The sequence below is a fragment of the Geotrypetes seraphini genome, chromosome 3, assembly GCF_902459505.1.
Source record: "Geotrypetes seraphini chromosome 3, aGeoSer1.1, whole genome shotgun sequence".
NCBI lineage: Eukaryota > Metazoa > Chordata > Amphibia > Gymnophiona > Dermophiidae > Geotrypetes > Geotrypetes seraphini.
Genome location: NC_047086.1, coordinates 211,540,803 through 211,563,614, shown reverse-complemented (window position 1 = coordinate 211,563,614; position 22,812 = coordinate 211,540,803). Strand labels below are relative to the sequence as shown.

Here is a 22,812-nt window from a genome sequence, read left to right as displayed (position 1 = left end):
GTGGCCTACTGCCACACAGTGATTTGGGACAACAGTCCATGTGACACTGGCCATAATGTCATCTAATCCTCTGCCGAAAAGCTTCTGCCCCTTAAAGGGTAGTCTGCTTAAGGTAGCCTAAGATGCTGAATCATCCGCCCACTGTCTAATCCAAAGCATTCTGCGGGCAAAAATAAAGAAAGCAGAGACTTTGCATCATTCTAAACACATTATATAGAGCATCAGCTACATAGTTCACCCTCGAAAGCAACACTTGGGGTAAAGAACCCTCCTCCACAGACGGAGCTTGATGCAACATCTTGTGGCAAGCTAGCACCACAAATGGAGCCGCAGGCAGCTGCCTCTTTAAACTTAAGGCTAAAGCACGGGCAGTACGGTCTGTGTCTGTATATGGCCTTTGGTTGAGGATGGGCTAGGGAGGGCTTCAATGGCTGGGATGGTATAGATGGACTGGAGTGAGCTTTGACGGAGACATCAGCAGTTGGAACCCAAGCACAGTACCGGGTAGAGCTTTGGATTCTTGCCCAGAAATAGCTAAGAAGAAAAAATTAAAAAAATTTAAATTGAATCAGGTTGGGCAGACTGGATGGACCATTCGGGTCTTTATCTGCCATCATCTACTATGTTACTATGTCATGATCCCAATGCTCTTCCAGTACACTGATGTTGTAAAGCTTTCCAGCACACAAGATGTAATGTGTTCTAGTATGTATATTTTATTATCAAGAAATGTAGGGATAGGTGAGTGATAAATGCTTTATAATTTTACTTTTGTTAATAATAATACAGTTCTTAACTAATTGGATAACAAACCACCCTGTAATGTAAATCTGCATTACTGAATTTAAATATCCTATGTACTTTGTCAAGGTCTAAAAAGTTTTGAGTTTGGTTTTCACCATAAAAGTCAGTGGAAACACAGTCATTACATAATCAAAAGAAATGTCAAAGGATCCATGAAAAATAGTAAATTGATCACCTGAATGAACACAGTTATAAGACCATTTCTAAACATTTGGAGCTGTGTCCATCCACTATCACTCTGGTAGTCTACAAATAGAATATTGGCATTCTTTTCCTTTGCTAGTTTCCTATCTACAAATTGGCATTCTTTTCCTACTCTGAAAAATCTCTTTCTTAACCTGTAACTAGACCTGTACGGTACAAAATTTTCAGTATAGCAAATGTAAATGTAAGACTACAGTGACTCATCCCAACAGCACTCATCTTGCCAAGGCCACTTCAAGAACAAGCCAGAAAATTATCCACAACTCGAATAATCCTTAACATCTAAAGGTCTGCAGACCTTTCTCACTGCAACTGATGTGAGGGTTTATGCTTCAGCCATCAGGAAAAAACTGAATGGGTATGGTGTCCATGGGAGGATAGCTAGGAAGAAAACACTGTTCTTTAAAAAGAACATTGTTACCCACCTCAAGTTCACCCAAAAGTTTTCAAGTTTCAAGTTTTATTAAAATTTGTTATCCCGCTCATCTAATTTCTAAGCGGCTTACAACAATAAAATTATGGGCTATAAAAACTGGAGTCATTTCAGGACACATATTTACTTAAAATTATACATTTAATTGACATAAGACAAACAGTTCAATTGAGAGGGAAACGGGGAGAAATACAGTATTGTATAGGAAAGAAAGACATAGAGGGTAAGTACATAAGGAAAGGGGAGATTACATCTGTGAGAAGAGGCGCTATCAGGATGTTATAGATTGAATGCGAATGTCTTTAGGTTTGATTTAAATCTATTGAGTGCTGATTCTTCCCGAAGGTGAACAAGTATTAAATTCCAAAGTTGGGGTGCCTTGACAGAAGCTCGATGAACGTGTGGTATCATATTTTATCTGTTGGGGGAGAGTGTTACTAGGAGATGTTGTTTTTGGGATCGGAGTGCTCTGGTAGGAGTGTAGGGGATGAGCAGTCTGTTTATGAATTCTGGCTTGTTAGGCTTAAAAGCCAGTAATAATATTTTATAGGTTATTCTGTAGGAGATCGTCAACCAATGTGCCTGTATCAGTAATGGTGTTACATGATCATATTTTTTTGTCTTTGTTATGAGTTTAATTGCCGTGTTTTGTAATCTTCTTAGTTCTTTTTGTGCAATTCCTTTATAGAGGGAATTACAGTAGTCTATTCTGGATATAACAAGAGAGTGTATCAAGATGTTCAAGGATGATGGTTCTAGAAGATTTGCCACAGAGCAGATCATTCGAAGTTGATGGAAGCAGCTTTGTACGACAGAGCTGTTATGATGATGGTAAGTTAATTTTTCGTCGAACGAAAACCCAGAAGAGTTCTGAAATAAGGTTTTCTAGACAGATGAGTTAAAAATTGGGATTTCTGGTCATAGCAACGAATATTTTCTTTGGTGAAAACAAAAAGCACAGTTATTTACCATAACAGGGACAGCAAGCAGATATTCTCACATATGGATGACGTCCCCGATGGAGCCCCGATACATACCACTTTAAAAGTGCATCGTCACTTTAAGACTTTAGAAGTTTGCAATAGCCCGAACCATGTACGTGCAAGTGCCTTCCCACCTGACGTAGGGCGCACGGTCCCTCAGTTAAGATAAGCCAGTTAAGAAGCCAACCCGGGGTGGTTGTGAGAATATCTGCCTGCTGTCCCTGGATAACACCTGTTATGGTAAGTAACTGTGCTTTATCCCAGGACAAGCAGGCAGCATATTCTCACATTTGGGTGACCTCCAAGCTAACACAAATGGCATGGTGGGAGAGTTGGCCTTTAGGAAAATTAATTTTGTAATACAGATTGGCCGAAGTGCCCATCCCGTCTGGAGAATGACTCCAGACAGTAGTGAGAAGTGAATGTATGAACTGAGGACCAGGTGGCAGCTTTACAGATTTTCTCAATGGGAGTAGATCTCAGGAAAGCCACAGAAGCTGCCATAGTTCGAATTATATGGACTGTGACACGACTCTCCAGTGCCAGCCCAGTCTGAGCATAACAGAATGAGATGCAGGCAGCCAGCCAGTTGGAAATCGTTCTCTTGGAAACAGGATGCACCAACTTGTTTGGATCAAATGAGATGAATAGTTGGGGAGAAGTTCGGTAAGGCTTTGTCCGGTCAATGTAATAGGCCAAAGCTCATTTACAGTCCAAAGTATGGAGAGCAATTTCTCCCGCATGAGAATGAGGCTTAGGAAAAAACACTGGCAGAATAATCGATTGACTGAGATGAAATTCAGTGATAACTTTTGGAAGGAACTTTGGATGTGTACGTAGCACCACCTTGTCATGATGAAAAACTGTGAAGGGTGGATCTGCTACGAAGGCTTGTAACTCACTGACCCTCCTGGCAGAGGTGAGAGCAATAAGAAAGACCACTTTCCAGGTGAGAAACATGAGATGAGCTGTGGCCATTGGTTCAAATGGAGGCTTCATCAAACTGGAAAGAACCACATTAAGGTCTCAGAAAGTAGATAATCCAACACCAACTCCACTGCCAAGGAAGTTGGGTCATGATGATGAAGAAGACACCAGGAAGAAAACCTAGTCCACTTTTGTTGCTAACATTGTTGAGTGGCTGGTTTCCTGGAGGCATCAATGATGTGACGTACAGGCTGAGAGAGATGTAATTCAGAAGAACTCAGCCCGAGAGAAACCAAGCTGTCAGGTGCAGGGATGGAGAAGTGACTCTTGATTCTGAGTAAGTAGAGTAGGAAATACTGGAAGAGGAATGGGATCCCTGGAGTTGAGCTGAAGTAGAAGGGAGAACCAATGTTGCCTGGGCCATCATGGAGCAATGAGAATCATGGTGGCTGCTTCTCTCATGAGTTTGAACAGAGTTCTCAACATGAGAACATGAATTGGAGGGAATGCATATAGAAACAGGCCCGATCAATCCAGGAGAAAGGCATCTGCTTCCAGACGGAGAGGAGAGTAAAGCCTGGAGCAAAACTGAGGTAACTGGGTGGTTATGAATAGCCGCAAATAAGTCTACTTGAGGTGTGCCCCATTGAGCAAAGATGGACTGGAGAGTTGAAGTATTGAGAGTCCATTCGTGATGTTGAAGAATTCTGAGGTTGTCTGCTAGGGAATTCTTCTCCCCTTCAACGTAGACAGCCTTCAGGAACAAATTTCGAGCTGTCGCCCAAGTCCAGATTTTCTGGGCCTCCTGACACAACAGGAGAGAGTCTGTGCCTCCTTGCTTGTTTATGTAGTACATTGCTACTTGATTGTCTGTGCGAAGGAGAACTTGAGGACAGAGTAGATGATGAAAAGCCTTGAGGGCATAAAACATCGCTCTGAGCTCCAGAAGATTGATGTGAAATTTTCGTTCCCTGGCAGTCCAAAGACCCTGAGTCTGAAAATCGTCCATATGAGCCCCCCAGGAATAAGCGGATGTGTTTGTCGTGATGACCTTGTGATGAGGGCGGCGCAGACGGTGTCGGAGATGAACTGGGCTCCATGTCCATTGTGGCGCTGAACAGTTGTCTTTGCTGAAGCAATCGGTTTTTGAGGGTGCGCTTCCGAAGGGACGAGCAGTGGGAGCAAGACTTGGCACGGGGCTCGGGACCCAGACACTGCAATCACCAATGGTAAGGGTCAGTTAACGAAATGGCCCGAGCACAGCGAACGCACTTTTTGAAACCTGTCGACGGCCAGGATATGGACGGAAAGACAGCTGTTGACAAATCGAACCCTATGGCGAAAAGAGTCCATAAGACCCCAGAGGGCCAGAGCCCGTGATGGAAAAATAAAAAGAAAACAGACTGTTCTTTTTTTTTTTTCAAAGAAAGAACAATAACTAAAGAAACAAATTATGACAAAAAAAGTCATAAACCGTGAGAGCAGGAAGACAAGCAAAGAAAAAATAACTTCAACAGAAACTGAAGTGCGTCTTACTAGCTCGGCGGAAACTAGAAAACTGAGGGACTGCACGCCCCACGTCAGGCAGGAAGGCACTCGCGCATGAGCAGTTAGAGCTATCGCGAACTTTCTAAAGTCTTAAAGTGGCGATGCACTTTTAAAGTGGTCTGTACTAGTGCTGCCCGATTCACGATTCAAATCGGTTCACTGATTCAAATCAGGTGAATCGATTTGAATCGGTTCATTTTTGTTAAAAACCAGACTTACCGATTCAGCTGCAAGACGAGTTCGGGATATTTCACGCCGCCGGCCGCTGGCCTCTACCCATCTAACGTAACTTCCGGTTTTGCGAAACCGGAAGTTACATCGGAAGAAATGAAAGGAGTGGGAGAGTCAATCGGGGAGCGAGCGGACCTCGTGCAGCAGACCTCGGCAGCAGCAAATACTATTTTTGGCTGGCTCTTTCCCCACATTTCTTCTCTCTTCCCCGCGATTTCATATCCAGTCCAGTAAGTAAATGAATTGAAATGGGGGCTGATGAGTCTTGGGGGCTGGGGATAGAAGCTGAAATCGGCAGGGGGGCTGGGGATGGAAGCTGAAATCGGCAGGGGGGCTGGGGATGGAAGCTGAAATCGGCAGGGGGGCTGGGGATGGAAGCTGAAATCGGCAGGGGGACTGGGGATGGAAGCTGAAATCGGCAGGGGGCTGGAAGCTGAAATCGGCAGGGAGACTGGTGAGTCTTGGAGCCTGGGGATGGAAGCTGAAATCGGCAGGGGGGCTGGTGAGTCTTGGGGCCTGCAGATGGAAGCTGAGATCAGCAGGGGGGCTGGGGATGGAAGCTGAAATCGGCAGGGGCGCTGGTGAATCTGGGGGGCTGGGGATGGAAGCTGGGAATCAGCAGGGGGGCTGGTGAGTCTGGGGGGCTGGGGATGGAAGCTGGGAATTGGCTGGGGGGCTGGTGAGTCTAGGGGGCTGGGGATGGAAGCTGGGAATTTTTGATATGCTATTGCCTTGGTTAAATAAAATGTTTAAACTTAAAAAGCTGTGTCATTAACAGTGAATCGAATCAAATCGAAAAATCGATTCAACAGAGTGAATTGAATCGAATCGAAATATTTTTCTCTGAATCGGGCAGCACTAGTCTGTACTGGGACTCTGTCGGGGGACGTCACCCATACGTGAGAATATGCTGCCTGCTTGTCCTGGGATAACATTGCCTTCCCAAATAAGAACCTCATCTTTACTGAAAAAAAAATATGCTGCTGGAAGAATCATGATGTGGGGCTGCTTTGCTATTGCAGGAACTGCAAAATTTGCTGTCATTGATGGAACTATGAGTTCTATTGTACTTTATAGCAGACATTCCTGAGAAGAATGGCAAGCCATCTATCTCTGCAATCTGAGCTAAAGTGAATCTCTGCAAGTTGAGATAAAAGTGAATCATGCAGCAAGACAGCCACCATAAATATTCAAATAAATCTACTACAGAGTGGATAAAGACAAAGAGATTGTGCATTTTCAATTGGCCTTGTCAATGTCCCGACCTCAACTCTATGGAAATGTTGTGGCAAAACCTGAAATGAGCTATTCATGCAAGGAAGCTCTCAAATGTCACATAGATGAAACAATTCTTTATGGAAGAATGAGCCAAATGTCCTCAAGGGTGGTATGAAATACTGACCAATAATTTCAAGAAATGTTTTAGTTGAAGTTATTGCTGCTCAAGGAGATGCTACCAGTTACTGAAGGATTCATTTTTCTCACAAGGGTACTTATTGCTGAATCATTTTGATGAGTAATCAAAAATATACCTTTTTGTCTAAGTTATTTATTCAACATGGTGATTTTTTTTATCTTATCCCACCTGGCTGACCTTGGTTCCTTTCTTGCTCTGGGGTTTGGGGGGATGAGTGGGGAGGGAGTTGGGGGGCTGGAGGGCGAGGGTCTGTTAGGGGGGGTTGGGGATACGGGTCTCTTTGTAACCCGGGAGGACATCAGAGTCCAGTCCTCTGGAGGGGGTGACCCTCTTTTTGTATACTTTCGAAAAAGTACCAATTCTTGTTTGTCATTTGTGGTTGTTGGTTGTTGTTTCTTTTTGCCAATAAAAACAGATTTAAATATAATCTCTTATCAGGATTTTATACTTGCCATGGACTGCCAGAAGAATTAACAAATCGATTCTGGAAGAGATCAAACAGGCTATGTCACTCGAAGCCCAAATGATGAAGTTACAACTATCTTATTTTAATCAACTTGTCAGAAAAGAAAGATCATTGGAGAAGGACATCATGTTTGAGAAGATTGAAAGAACCAGGTGAAGAGGGCGACCTGCAATCAAATGGCTGGAGGACTTTACTGGACTAGTACAAAACCGATTTCTTTTTAGATCTGTAATTCATCAAGTCACTAGGACTCAAACACGAGTCGATGGCACCTAACTAACTAGACAGGATTTAGATTATGCTTTAATCAAGTTTTGAGAATAAATTATGCTAAAATAAAGACCATCCTAACAGGCTTTTCAGCATTGCATCTCTGGCAATAAAACAACTCACAACAAAGGTTGAAAAAAAATAATTCTGGGAGACTAGAAAGCCACTGAGAGAAGTTCATTCATCGCAATTCACAGGAGAAGCTGGGTAAAGATTCATTCTCTCTTCCCCACCCCCCTCCACTTTCCCAAAAACCTATCTCTTCTCCGAGACAGGAGATCAGGAAAGTCAGCATTCTTGTAAAATGTTGCTTCAACCACTGCCATTTCCTCCCGCTGACTGCAAAGAACTGACACACGAGAGATTTTGGTGGTCAGATGGGACCAGAGCTGCATTCCTTATATTACTCATTCAACCAGCTGGAGGAGTAATGATAAAAGAATAAGGACATGCTCTCTGTACAGTGCAATCACCTGAGGTTTTTCAGCAGACATTGGCTGAGCCCCCAAAAATATTATGAGATGGAATGGGAAGACGCGCACACACACACCTTACTGTAAATCTGTTCCCGGACTTATGATCCATACCAAAAAAAAAAAAAAAGCATATAGACAATGATTTTTCTCTCCTTGCTTTTAGAGAACTATTTCCTTAGGGTTACCATATGGCTCCAAAAAAGGAGGATGAATTGAGACATCCAGGTCAGTAGCATTGTAAAAGGGGGGGGAGGCAGTCTTGGTAATGGTGCTGCCACCCGTCCTCTCCATCCCCTCCGCTCCTTCCAGAGCCCCCCCCCCTACCGCCGTGCGCATGTGTCACATCCCTTCCCTCGTACCTTTTTAATTTTCCCTGTGCGAGCGGTATTACAAACTTGCTGCCCACGTTGGTGTCACCTCTCTCTGACATCACTTCCGGGCCCCACACCTAGGAAGGGACATTAGAGGGATAGCCGACATGACACGGGAAGCAAGTTTGAGATGTTGCTCGCGCCTGGAAAATTAAAAAGGTATGCAGGAAGGGAAAGGGGAGTGCATGCGGTGGGGGGAGAAGGGAAGGAGCAGGGGGGTGGAGAAGAGGGTAGGGGAGGGGCACCGCTCACCCTCGATACGCCACTGATCCAGGTTTTATTTCCATAGCTTTTAAGAGAAGTAAAACCCAGATGTCTCTATCTGTCCTCCTTACTTCCATTGTTTTCAGTGGAAGTGAAACCTGAATGTCTCAATCTGTGCTCCTTTTTCTGGAACCCAAAACCGAATGATCGGGAAAAACAATTCTCAAAGTGGGTAGATTCAAATAAGCCAAACAAGTCAGTTTTCAAAAAAGATCCCCCTACATGATAATTATGGTGATTCAAGCAAAGAACTAAGAAGTGCTCAGAACCATTATGGTAGAGAAACCACAACTGGGTACACACCCCTAAATGTACCTTCCTTGGTCAATCATTGCACTGCTAGTCTTTTATAAATACAGTGCGCCCCCGCAAATTCACAGTCGGCGGTTCGCGGTCCCGGTCATTCGCGCTATTTTCCAACCATGAATGACCAGGCAGGAGAGGGCAGCCGGAGCATCGGCGAGTGAAGGAAATCACTCGCTGTATGCTCCGACCGCCTCTTCCTGTACTAAAGTCAGGCCTGACCAATCAGGAGCTATGTGTCAAAGCAGCTCCTGATTGGTGAGGCCCGACTTTAGTACAGGAAGAGGCAGTCAGAGCATACAGCGAGTGATTTCCTTCACTTTCCGGCGCTCCAGCTGCTCTCTCCTGTCTCCCCTGCCTAAAAACCGTATTCGCAGTTTTTTTACATTCGCGGGGATTCCTGGAACGTAACCCCCATGAATTTCAGGGGAGTACTGTATATCACTATTTCAAACTTTGTCTCCTTATAAGTTAATAACAAATTGTATAATTAATTCTTCACTTAGCTTGATGTGGGTCATTTGAACGCCCCTTATATATATATATATATATATATATATACAAATTTTTTGAAAACTTTTTATTTTTCAATATAGTCCCCTGATAGCTCCATACACTTCATCCACTTTCCCTGCAATGATGAGATTTTAAACCCCTATCATTTATCTGTGATCAAACTATGAGTATCTTATATTTCCCTGATCTACTATAACAGCATTAGATGTCAAGCAAGCAAAGGGGTTAAAACAGTCAAAGAAAAGCCATCAGCTGTGATGGCTGAAAGAAAACATACTTAATAGTCATATATTTGATAAGTACTACTTATACCCTATTTCATAAAAACCTGAAAACATGGCTCTTCAAAAATCATGGCCAGGAGCCATGATTGTTAATCTGCAGCTCAAGACTCATGATACAAATACACTACCCACAAACTGAATGCATCAAAAGCCCACTAGGAACTAAACTGGACTTTTTTCCACAATGTTTACTAATGCTTGGACTGAAACAAATTCCAACACTGCATGACTTGAAATCCAAAAGAACTTTTTTTTTTTTTTAAACCCTATACAGTAGCATACTTCTCTTGGAGAGGGAAAATGAATGACAAAAGAGGAATCAGATCTTAAAATTTTGGCATTTTGAGGAAAGGAATACAAAAATTTTAAAGATAATGCAAGTTATTTTAAAAATAAATTCAGGCTTGCACAGGAAGCCAGTGCAACTGAATCAACAGAGAAGACCCTATCTGTTTTATGACATTTGAAAACAAGCTACACTTCTCCCTCTGTATTCGCAGTTTTGATTATTCACGGTTTTTAGCTTGCTGGCTCCTCCCCACCCCCACCCCCAGCTTGCATAGAGAAATCGCTGATTCCAAGCGTTTACAGAGAAAATTGACGATTCCCAGCACTTTTTTCACCGTGTTTTGCCTCTCCTTCAGGAACAGGCCAGGTCTCCCACCATGTTATTCGCGGTTTCACCATATTCACGATGGTTTTTAATAGAAAACAGCGAATAACATATGAAAAAGTTATTTGCGGTTCTGTTAATCCCCTATCACAGCGAGCCCCGTTGTTAAAGTCAGGGTTTGAGAAACTGGTCTGCAAAGGATGTAAGCAAAGGTAGAACATACTGTATAGGCACTAAATATTACCCCTCCCCCAGCTTACTTTGGTCTCATTATTTGAGTAACAGTCCCTAGCTGGAGCCAAAACCTTACAATGGGTTTGAAATCTGGCCTCTAGGTGTTGCTGTTGCACAATGACAGAGGCCTTTTTTCCTGTGATATTGTAAACACTGCCTCAGTAGCACTCTGAGCCCCAGAGAAGCCAATAAACTCAGCTCCCAGAACTTATTCTAAACCACTGGATTTGTAGTATCTGTTTTTCTTAAAGGTGATGGATCTACAAGTCCACAGTGGCACTTAGAGTGATAATATCATGAATGACTCAGCCCATCCTAGAGGACCTAGAGCTGTCTGCTAATTGCCTAGAAACACTGTCGCCACTTTTGGGTAAGCATGGGGAACTGGGGGAAATGTTTTCTGGTGTTTCTGCCTTTCTTACTTTATTCCTAAATAAATAGTAAATAACTTCAGGAATAATTTTAGTAAAATATTATTGAGAAAATGTAAGCATTTTTAAACTGTTCTCTCCAAGCCTTCAAGAACAATCCAGGAAAAACTGTAATGAAATTAATCATTATAAACCACAGTACGGTCCATTTCCTTTCAATTTTATGTGTTCAGTTTTGGAGACCGTAAGAAGACTTGAAGCTGTCCAGAGGAGGGCGACGAAAATGATAGGAGGAAAGACTGGAAGCCCTGAATATGTATACCCTAGAGGAAAGAGGGACAGGGGAAATATGATTCAGACGTTCAAATACTTGAAGGGTATTAACGTAGAACAAAATCTTTTCCAGAGAAAGGAAAATGGTAAAACCAGAGGACATAATTTCAGTTTGAGGGATGGTAGATTCAAGAGCAATGTTAGGAAATTCTATTTTACGGAGAAGATGGTGGATGCCTGGAATATGCTCCCGAGAGGTGGTGGAGAGTAAAACGGTGATGGAGTTCATAGAAGCATGGGATGAACACAGAGGATCTAGAATCAGAAAATAATATTAAATATTGAACTAAGGCCAGTACTGGGCAGACTTGCATGGTCTGTGTCTGTCTGTATATGGCTGTTTGAGAAAGGATTGGCTAGGGAGGGCTTCAGTGGCTGGGAGGATGTAGATGGATTGGAGTCCGTTTTGACGGAGATTTCGGCAATTAGAACCCAAGCACAGTACCGGGTAGAGCTTTGGATTCTTGCCCAGAAACAGCTAAGAAGGAAAAATTTTTTAAATTTAAATTGAATCAAGTTGGGCAGACTGGATAGATCATTCGGGTCTTTATCTGCCGTCATTTACTATGTTACTATGTTAATTGTTTCCTGAACTGTATTCAAAGCTTTCAAATAACCCCTGCTGTCTGGTAGTACCAGAGTTTTGGGATCCTTTTGTATATCAGGAATAGGGTTACTAGACATTATCAATTTGGGGGGATTGTCCCTAATTTCAGACCCCTGCATATAATATACATAAACTGCTTTGATTTGTACTCACAAAAAGGCAGTATATCAAGTCCATGACCCTATCTCCGATTTTCCCTTGTTTAGCAACCATGTGTCCCCAATTTTAGTAATGAAGATAGGTGCTATAATTTCATTTTGTCTTGCCCTGCCTCCTTCCCTGTACATGATCCTGTATTTCCCTCTGTTGCCACTACTAACTACCAGTGGCCTCTCCCTTCAAGCCTCTTTTTGTACTCTTTCTCTCCAGGGTCAGCATTAAGAAGTACAGTGCCACGATGCAGCAGCTCTTCTCAACCCTCCCAGCCCAGGTCCCACCCCCAATGTAACAGGAAGTATACGGCAGAAGGGGTGGGACCCAGTAGAGATGCATAGCCTGGTCGAGAAGAGCTGTTGCACCCACAGCACTGTACTTCCTAACACTGCACCAGAGGGAAGCAGCCAAGAGCTGCAAAGGGAGGTTTAAAGGACTTGGGGGGAGGGGGGCCGGGTAGAGGAAGAAAAGAGAATTAGATGCAAGGCCAAAAGTGTGGAAAGAGAGGTGAAAGTTCTGGACTGAGTCTGGAAGTGGAGATGGCTGGGCTGGAAAGAGGATGGGAGAGAAAGAGATACAGATAGCTTACTGGAGCTACCAAAATGATAAAGCGGATGGAACTCCTCTCAAATAAGGAAAGACAAAGAGGTTGGGGCTTTTTAGCTTGGGAAAAAGGAGGTTAAGGGGGGATATGGTTGAGGTATACAAATGAGTGATGTAAAACAGATAAGAGTGAATTGATTTTTCACCCATTCAAAAAGTACAAAAACCAGAGGACACGCAATGAAAATACATGGGAATACTTTTAAAACAAATAGGAGGAAATATTTGTTTACTCAAAGAACAGTTAAACTCTGGAACTTGTTACCAGAGACGTTGGTTACAGCAGTTAGCGAAGCTAGGTTTAAGAAAGGTTTGGACAAGTTCCTGGAGGAAAAGTCCATAGTCTGCTATTGAGACAGACATGGGGGAAGCCACTGCTTATCCTGGATTGGTGGTATGGAATGTTGCTATTGTTTGGGTTTCTGCCAGGTACTGTGACCTGGACTGGCCACTGTTGGAGAGACTGAGGTCGATGGACTATTAGTCTGGCCCAGTATGGTGTTCTTATGTTCTTATGGAAGGGCAGAAGAGAGAGAAGGGTGGAGATAGCTGGACTGGAAGAGGGAAGAAAGAAGGTAAAGGTGATGGATTGAAAGAGGGAAGAAAGAGAGAGGTAGAGATGGCTAAACTAGGAGAGTGGAGAGGAGAGAGGTAAAAATTATAATTATAATTTAAATGGTGTAAAATTGCCATGGAAAGGTTCTACTCTGTCCTAACTACTTGAACTCAACCTGCCCCACCTGATTCCACCCAACCCCCATCCAGGTGTCCCATATTTGGAAGCCAAAAATCTGGTGACCTTAATCAGGAATCACATAATTGAAATTTGGCTGCAATGTCTAAAACATAATAAATGTGCAGACTTACTTACAGGGGGTTAATATTACCTCCTTTGGAAAAAAGGATGAAAAACAGGTAGAGCAACAGCACCATCTAAGGTAAATATTATGTACTGCATATGAAATTCTTCCATTATTAACTATACTGTACTGACTGCACTGTTATTATCATCACGATGTGTACAGTGCACAACAGATGCATGAAGTGCTTCACAGAGACACAGGCAAGGCAATTGTCAAAGCCACTGCCTTGGTAAATGAATTTTTACCCATCAAAATATGCTTTCTGAAAATTGTTCACTTGCACTGCAGGAAAAACATGCACACTGCTCTCAGCACATGTATTTCTACCTATTCAAACTACCCCTCATTAGGAAGTAACCCCCTAACCCTGTCACCACCCCCTGCAGCCCCCCCCCCCCAACATCATTGCAAATATGTAAGTAATACTAGAAGAACAATAGTTGCTCACTCAATCACGGATTGTACTGTAAAGTCAGCTGAAATTAAAAAAAAAAGATACGATACCAGAACGTTGCTAGTAGAATAAAGTAACATCCACTGTAGAAGTAATAGCGTCAGTATCTGATGAAGTAACGCAGGAGCATCACAACCACTACTAATATCAAGACTTCAACTATTCTTATCCATTCTTATATTCACATCAGACGTTTCCAAGTTTATTTCAGTTTTGATATACCGCTCATTATATAACAGAGCGGTGTACAATTTTTAAAAAATGGGGTAAAAAAAAATTAAGTTACGTAAACTAACTAAATGATACTATTAATACCACAATATGTATGATACATAAAGGAAAATAATAAAGGGAGCTGGGGATGAACTACATTGTCTTGATAGGAAAGAAAGGGAAGAGAAGTTGCATGAGGATAAAAGGGGGAAGCTTGACGTCACAGGAAAATGTAATCCACCTTGGGTGAATCTCTTCATAGAGGTGGTAAATAATAAATCTAAATAAAATAAATTTGCAATCTGCCTTTCCCTATTGCAATCTTTTGCCAGTGAGGTCAATCACATAATATAGCAATATCAGCTTCATGAAAGTGTGCGGTTAATGTCCGCAGCTCTCCTCTCTTCCTCAAAGTCATTGCAGCTTTATTTTGGAACACAAAATTCTCATATGTGTCGCCTTGCCAGTCTCAAAATAGCTTCCATTTGTTTATAACTCTGAAAGCAGACCACAATGTCTTTGTAGCATTTGTTTGCGCTTTTCCTAACGAATGATGAGCTCTTACTATTTTAATTGCTTCTGATAGTCATATCGTTGCAAAAGGATATGACTTACAATCTTTAGTTATCACCGCCCCACAGTTACCTTAGTCAGAAGTTTCAGGTATGCCCCTAAATCTCAGATTCCAGCGAGAGCTGTAGTTTTCAAGATTTTCAGTTTTGTCAGAAAGGTCCTCAACACCTCTCCAAGTTGCTTATCAAGGCCCACTACAACACTGACCTGCTCATCCAGCCTTAATTTGGCCTCTTCCACGTGGTGACCTACCTCAGAAATCTTCCTTCTAAGATCCACACCTAAATTTTGTAGTTCTTTGTGAACTGTCTTAAGGTCATTTCTAATATCTTTAAGCCAACTGTGAATCTCCAAAATAGGGTTATCAGTGTCTTTAAGAGCCGAGTCAGAGTCCCGGTCTGATTCAGCTGCCATGTTAATACGGCTCAGTGTCTTCCTTTGCAGTGCTTGAGAGTAGGAAAACTTCGAAAGATCAATCTTTTTCTTACAGCCAGGAGAAGTTCCTCCAGCTAACAGCAAAACTATTGCAGATGTTACATCAGGGCCGCAGATTAGGAGCACGGAGCAAGGACCAGGCAGGAGCCTAAGCAGCCATTCTGGGTGATGATGTCACTTCCTAAGTGCAATTCTATATATATAGCAAGATTTTTTAAATAGAATCATGCTAAGCGCCATTCTGATTGGTACCGATTTTTTAGGTGCCATATATAGAATTTTGGGGTAAGAGGGTACTTTTATAACTGTTTGCCTAGATTGTGAGGCCAAGTAGGTACCTATTCTATAAAATTACTTTATGAAAGCAGTCAAATTAAAAGACTAAATGACCCCTCATACCTTTACAGCTGCAGATGTAAATATGGGTATGTAACACATATTATGCACAAATCATAACCCTGCTCAAAAGTCACCCAAAATATGCCCTTGAACATACCTACCATATATGCTCGAATATAAGCCGAAATTTTTGGGCCCAAAAATGGGGGCCTCAGCTTATATTCGGGTCAGCGCCAACCCACCCCCAACCCAGACCTGTTGCAGGCCTCCACTGGGCCTGCCGTAAGACCTGGTGATCCAGCGGTGGGCAGCACAGGAGGAATCCCTCCTGCCTCCTATCCCTCCCGCCTCCTATCCCGGCTGGCTGTGATGACTTTTAACTCTCTTCCGCCTCCCCCATGTACCGAGACAGGAGGGATCCCTCCCACCTCCTGTCCCGGCCGACTGTAACGACTTTTAACTCTCTCCCGCCTCCCCCATGTACCTTTGAAATCCCTGGCGGCTCAGAAGTGGGCCAGAGCAGGAGCGGTCTTCCCACGCTCATGCTCCATGCTGAGCTGCTAGCTGAATGGCTGCCACGAGTTCTTGCCCCTATTGTATTAATAATCCTTGATATGCTGACCTGCCTGATTTTATTTGAACCTGAGTGCTGTTCAGCTATCCTCAGCCTGGATAGATTCATTTCCCAGTTCAGCTTTTGTCCTCTGAGTCATCTTTGATAGTTTGTCCACAGTTAGGCTTCTTTGATGGAAAACATTCAAAGCTAAGCTATCATCTTTGCAGAAAAAATTATGAAAATCAGCAGCTTGGGTAAGACCTTTAGCCACTGGATTTTAGGGGAAAGTTGTTGAAAAAAAGTGAAAAATGGCCAAATTTCCCTCTTTGCAGTCTTTTCTAAGCAACCTCCCTGTTTTCTTAAAAGTAAAAATAAAACTTGTGCTTTGTGGATTACAGTATGAGTATAATGCTAAGGGATGACTGTATGTTTTGTTATTTTTCACATATTTTTTTTATTAAGAACTGCCTTAAATGACCTCTGACAAACTAGCAGTATAGATTTTTATGAATAAATAAAAAGAAAACTTTGCAGTAAGCACTGCAAGGCCCAGTTTGCATAATGGAGGAAGTATCAGAACATCTAGAACAGTGGTCTCAAACTCAAACCCTTTGCAGGGCCACATTTTGGATTTGTAGGTACTTGGAGGGCCGCAGAAAAAATAGTTAATGTCTTATTAAAGAAATGACAATTTTGCATGAGGTAAAACTCTTCATAGTTTATAAATCTTTCCTTTTGGCCAAGTCTTAATAATAATATTGTCATTTATAGCTAAAGAGACATATGATCAAGAAACTGTTTTATTTTACTTTTGTGATTATGATAAACATACCGAGGGCCTCAAAATAGTACCTGGGGGGCCACATGTGGCCCCCGGGCCGCGAGTTTGAGACCACTGATCTAGAACCAGCTCAAGGTTTCCCTTCAGAAACTGGATTGCTGCACAGTTCTGCTCCCAGCATCCTACCTTCGCAGATGTGCCAGAATGTACTGCAGGGTATCATGATTTGGCCTTGGGAGACTCATCACCAGTTTCTTAAAAGTCTCCAGCTTTTCAGTGCCATCGGGGAGCTCTGTGTGGAAACAAGACAAGAAAAATAAAACACTGATTGGGCGATTTTCAAAGCAATTTCCAGAGGTAAAAAGCGTTTTACTTATGTGGATCGGTCAGGTGAAAACTGACCACCCTTATGACAGTTCAGTGTGTTCAACACGTTAATAATATCAGTAGAAAATTTCACAAATGATAGAATCTGTGAAACAAGGGAACACAAAAAATGATCTGTGAAAACTGACAAAGGTTCTAGTAGTGATTCAAAGGCCAATATTATCAGTCTACCAGGTGAAGATTTTATTGATTTGTGTAATTTTGGCAGTACACATATGGTCGATGTAACTGGATTTTTTAAGGTAACAAAATTCTTCTTTTGAGTGACCATTCTCAATGAGTGATTATATCTCTTCGCTGATTTGACGTGTGGGATCATATTTAATTCTTTTATAAAATGTGTCACTTAAATTGTCTTCCTGTCTTTGCAACATACTTGTCCTTGTCCAGTACACCCTTCTCCACAGGTTTAATGACTATACTATTGTCATTTCTCTGTGTATTAATGGCTTTGTGTACTCTGGATAGGGATTGATCACTCAAAAGGCTTTGTTCCACAGATTCCATCATTTGTGAAAGATTCTACTGAGGTTATTAATGTGATGAGCACACTGGACTGTCATAATGACATGCTAGTGACATTTCATGTTGATTCATTATATACGAATGTTACCCAGCAAGAAGCTCTACAGATCATTAGAAAAACATTATCACATAAAAACCTTTCTCTAAGGGTGCTCACACAGGGGTCCGTTTTAACGTGTGCTAAATGCTAACGCGTCCATTATAATCTTTGGATGCGTTAGCAGCTTGCGTGCACTAAAATGGCTAGTGCATCTTAGTAAAAGAGGGAGGACAGTTTGTAGTGGAACTAGCTACAAAAAATTTCTTAGGGGGAGGAAGTGACATCACACTCAGGAATGGCAGCCTGAAGTCAGAGTTCCTTTGGAATCTACCTTGCAGTAATGCTATCCTGGTGGTATCCCTCGGCTTTTTTTTTTCTCCTACATCAGAAGAAATAAGTATGGAGTGATGTCAACTCGCAAGAAGTTGGAGAAATTTAAAGATTGCAGGAGAAAATGGAGAGCGGGCGAAAGTTGATCTGCCGGCCTTCATGGGGGAACAGAAAAAATGTCGACTGATCATGTGGTCTGTAAAGATGAAGAGCAAATGCTGAATGAGGCCTCGGATCAAGATATACGAGTTCTGGGAATTGAGGCGGGTCATTCTTGGGGAGAAACATGATGTACAGACTGGATTTGCAGATTTGGGATCAGAGCTAGGGGACCTTCGCTCTTGCATGGAGGCAGCAGAGGAGAAAATCAAGACACTCATGATGGACTTGCAGGGCATTAAATCAGATATGAGATAAGAGTCTGTAGTTTTCAAAGCTATGCGATTTAAAGATATTCCTGAAACGGCCCAGTATAAAGACAGTGGAGCAGTTCTTCATGAGATTTGTAAAGAGATCTTGAAGGAAGACCCAGAATATGAACAGTGCGACTTTACTATTCTGTGAGCGCACTGGAGTCTGGGGCAACCGCCTGAAGGTGTCCCTAGAGAAGTGGCAGTTTGCTTTATAGAGCGGGTTTTGAGAAAGGCCCATCAAGTAAAGGAAGTTTCTTGGAAGGATTTGAAACTGGCTGTCTTTCAAGATTTAGCATGGTTTCGGGATGTCACATAATATCTAAGCTTAGGGGCTACAAATACAGTTTGTTTTTTCTTTCCACTCTTTGGATTACAGTGGCGGGAAAATCCCATAAAGTGAATACCACAGCAAAGGCCTCACTTAAAAATTTAGGGTGTAACAACTTGCCCAGTTTGTTTCCACTGCGTACTGAGTCGTTTGAATTATCGAGAGACTCAGCTTGGCAAAGAGTGGACTGCGAAAAAAAATCTGCCAAGTTACTGGACTAATGTTTCTGGTGCAATGGTTTTGGTTTGTGAGTTGAAAGTGAGAGTGAGAAAGGTTATGCATGAGTAATGGATATATGCTAGTTTGTTGTTTTATATTTGCCTGCTATTGTAACAGGAAGTGTTTTTCCTCCAAGTGCAGCTGATCAGGGAAATGGATGATCAGCGATTATTGTAATATGGGAGGGGAAGGGATAGGAGGTAGGGGGAGGGGTATCAGCTCTATATACTAATGGGAGAAGGAATGTTTTGGGGAGGGATGGGATGCAGTAGACTCGAAATTGGTGCTAGGATCCTGGAATGTGAAGGGGCTCAATAATATAGGGAAATGGAGTAGGGTAATCCGAGAGTTGGGGGCGACAAGTGGGATATCATCTTTTTGCAGGAAACCCACTTGAGAGCTCGAGATTCTCATCTGCTATGAAATAATAGATTCGAGCAAGTGGTGATTCATCAACACAAAGGAAAATCCCACACAGTAGAGGGGAGGGGATTGTGATTCTTTTTCACAAGGGAGTACGGTTTTATATTACAACTCAGTATACAGACTTAGGTCGCTGCTTGGCTTTATCAGGCCTCTATCACGGGAAAGAATTAATAATAATCAACATATACGCGCCCGTGAGACAGGATCAGTTTTTCAAAGTGCTGCAAATCCCATTGTTGAATATTGTAAAGGGAGAGGTCATCTTGTGGGATGATTTTAACCGCCCCTGATGCTAAATTTGACCACTCTAAAGGAGGAAGAATTTTACAATAAAATCCCTAAGAAAGCCCTACTGAAGTTTATGAGATAATTAGAATTGGTTTGATAACTGGAGGTTACTAAATAGGACTCAGAGAAAAAATTTTCATTTTTTTCCCCACATGCTAGTGAGATTTATACATGTATAGATTCTGTCTGGTCACATAGAAATTTGTGGGGACAGGCAAAAAGATGCCAATATAGAGCCTATTTCAATATCAGATCATGCCCCAGTATGAGTAGCTTGTACAGGCTTGGGAAGGAATATGGGGACACAATTTTAGCACCTCAATGAATCTCTTTTGAATGACAATGAGGTCTACAGAAATGTTTACTCCACAATTTAACAATACTTGGCAACTAATGATAATGGAGAGGTGGAAGATGGAATCTTGTGGGACGCGCTTAAAGCAGTGGGAAGAGGTAGAGAATGACACGGGGACAAATTTTCCCCATTCCCGCGGGAACTCATTTTCCCATCCCGCTCCCAGGAGTTCTTTTCTTGTCCCTGCCCTATTCCTGCAAACTCCATCCTCATCTGCACAAGCCTCGAACACTTTAAAATCAAAAGGCTTATGCAGTTAAGGCAGAGCTTACAGGACTGGGGCAGGGACAGGGACAACGACAAAACTCACGGGGACGGGACAGGGAAATTGAGATCCTGTGGCGACGGGGACAAATTTGTCCCTGTGTCATTCTCTAGTAAGAGGCACTTTAATGAAATGGGGAGTGCACAAACAAAGCAGAGAAACCAAGATATTCCACAGCTAGGTCAGATGCACAGACTTGGCAGTTGCTTCAACAATCGACAGAGGCCTTGTCTCTTTTTCAAATAGAAGAAGTAGATTTTGCTTGTCGTAGGATGCAGCAGAAATTCTTTCAATTTAAGAATAAATTGGTCCCTTACTGGCCCGCTATTTAAAAGCGTGCAGGAGTGTTTCTCACATGCAGAAAATAAAAGGAGTAGGGAATGGGATGTTATATACAGATGAAGTTATAGCACAACATTTTTTTTGAATATTATAAATCAGTGGTGTCCAACCTGCGGCCCCATGAAGGATTTTGTGTGACCCCGGTCGAGGGTGATGCAGTGTTTTCCTCTGCTGCCCCTGGGTGTTTAACATCTTGTGGCTCCCTCCTCTGTCTTGCTGCAGCGTTTGCGCATTTGTGCCGCCCCAGAAACATTTTTTTCGGCCAATGTGGCCCAGGGAAGCCAAAAGGTTGGACACCCCTGTTATAAATCATTATACACTAGAGAAAAGAGGGAAGTCCCTGAGGAGGAAATGGCACCCAAAATTAGACACTCTTAAGAGCCATACTAAGCACCAATTCAGTAGAAAGATTATCTTTCTTGTAGATGTGTCCAGTAGCCCTGAATGCTAGGGCTATGCATCCGAACACGCAAGTTGCTTGCAGAATGATTTCACTCATCTTTCAACTCTGCCTCCTTCCCAGTAGACTTGCTCCTGCCCTCTCAGTTTGTACAAAAGCAGTCAAGAACTGCTGTAATGGAAGACGTCGGTGGAAGGAGGGAAACAGGGAGAACTCCCCAACACTACAACTTCTGTTCTGCTCTGAAAGAAGTATAACATTATCAAAATCATACAAAACTGTGTGCAACTGGCACTAACATTTATGGAGCTTGTAGCTACTCACATGTCCTGCTATGAAGCAGAAGCTCAGACTTGATATCCCTCCCATTTTTTTATTTTATTTTTTTTTAAACTTTTCAGCTTAGCTGACAGACAGAGCCAGACACAGACTAAATTAAGACCAAAGGCTGACAAAGCCCATTTACAAGGCAGGGCTTCAGGACTACTAGACACATCTACGAGAAAGAAGATTATCGAGGTAAGAACCTAATCTTTCTTTCCAGTGTAATGTGTCTAGTACTCCGTTAACAGAATCACGGCTTTCATCAAAGGTGGGTGCCAGTAATGTAAGTCAGGGTTTTAAAGGCCTACATTTCTGGCACCTATCTTTGATGAAGCCTTAAAACCATAGGCATTCTAAGGCACCTCCATAGACATGATGAAGGAGCCATTTTTTTAACACAATTTAAAATAGTTTTTAAATGGCTATACCAATTAAGTTAGGTGACAGTAGGGCCTGAATGTCCAGGCCCAAATCAGCATCTGTTGAGTATCATTTGGAATTTCAATAGTAGTAACAGTAGCAATGGGGTTTGTAATAAATGGATGCTTACTGGCTGCTTCCACAAAGTGGTCGAACAAGGTGTAAGGGATAAGAGGTTCCGGCAGCTCCCGGAAGAACAACTTCAGGGCACCAGTTACCACATGGATATCCTCCCACTCGCTGTCATCCAGGTTCAGCCGCTCATCTGCCAGTTGCCCAAGGAAAGAGAGGGAAAAAAAAAGAATGAGTTGTGAATAGGGCTACTCCTGAGCCAAGAACTGGGTAGAAGAGGCTCAGGCCTGGATTCTGTAACTGGCGCTGTTGTCGGCAACCGCCGATCGTAGGTCAATCATGCGACGGCACAGGGTACAGAATCACACCTCTGGCAAAGGTAGGCACCAGAAATATAAGCTAGGGTTTTCCAGGTCTACATTTCTGGTAACATACATAGTAAATGACGGCAAATAAAGAACTGAACGATCCATCCAGTCTGCCCATAAGTTATACTCATGAAAAAACCATACATGATTAGATTAAGTTGTCTCTTCTTGATATTTCTGGGCTGTAGACTGTAAAGTCTGGTATTGTCCTAGGTTCTTTCTGTTTCTTCTATTTGCAGTGACCAAGTGCATTATGGGATATGTAGTTTTGTTTCTTGCATTTGAAATACCCCTTGCAGGTACCAACATAATGCCTACCTTTGATGTGAATCGCACCTCCATAGGCACTTTAAGCCACCTAACGCCACTTCCAGTTTTAGCCACGCTCACAGTGGCATTAGGCAGCCTAAAGTGCTTACAGAGGCACGATTCTGGTGCTGATTTTTTAGGCACCAGTAGGTGCCTTGAAACCCAGTTTATAACAATCGTTCAAACAGCGTTTGTTTTGGTTTTTTTTTTTTACTGAGCTTGGGCAACTACCTGCACCAAAAAAAATCGGCGCCGGTTAGAGAATCCAGGCCTCAGTGCCAGGAGAAGGAGCACGACCAGTCAATTAAGTTGCTTGGTCAGGGCTAACTGTTAATAGTCAGCGGCCACTGAGTATCACGGTAGCTGCCAGACACAA

The 22,812-nt window shown here is 42.6% G+C and overlaps 1 protein-coding gene across 9 annotated transcripts in view; it reads right to left on the bottom strand.

The window, feature by feature from the left end:
• The window catches only part of ARHGAP9 (Rho GTPase activating protein 9), a 204,209-nt gene that overhangs the window by 12,666 nt on the left and 168,731 nt on the right, over positions 1–22,812 (bottom strand). For all 9 annotated transcript variants that reach the window (XM_033936056.1, XM_033936054.1, XM_033936053.1 and 6 more), the window contains 2 exons: positions 21,818–21,952; positions 16,812–16,917 (listed from right to left, as the gene is read on the bottom strand). In XM_033936056.1, the coding sequence (XP_033791947.1) occupies positions 16,812–16,917; positions 21,818–21,952 (241 nt within the window). The remainder of the gene's footprint in view (positions 1–16,811; positions 16,918–21,817; positions 21,953–22,812) is intronic.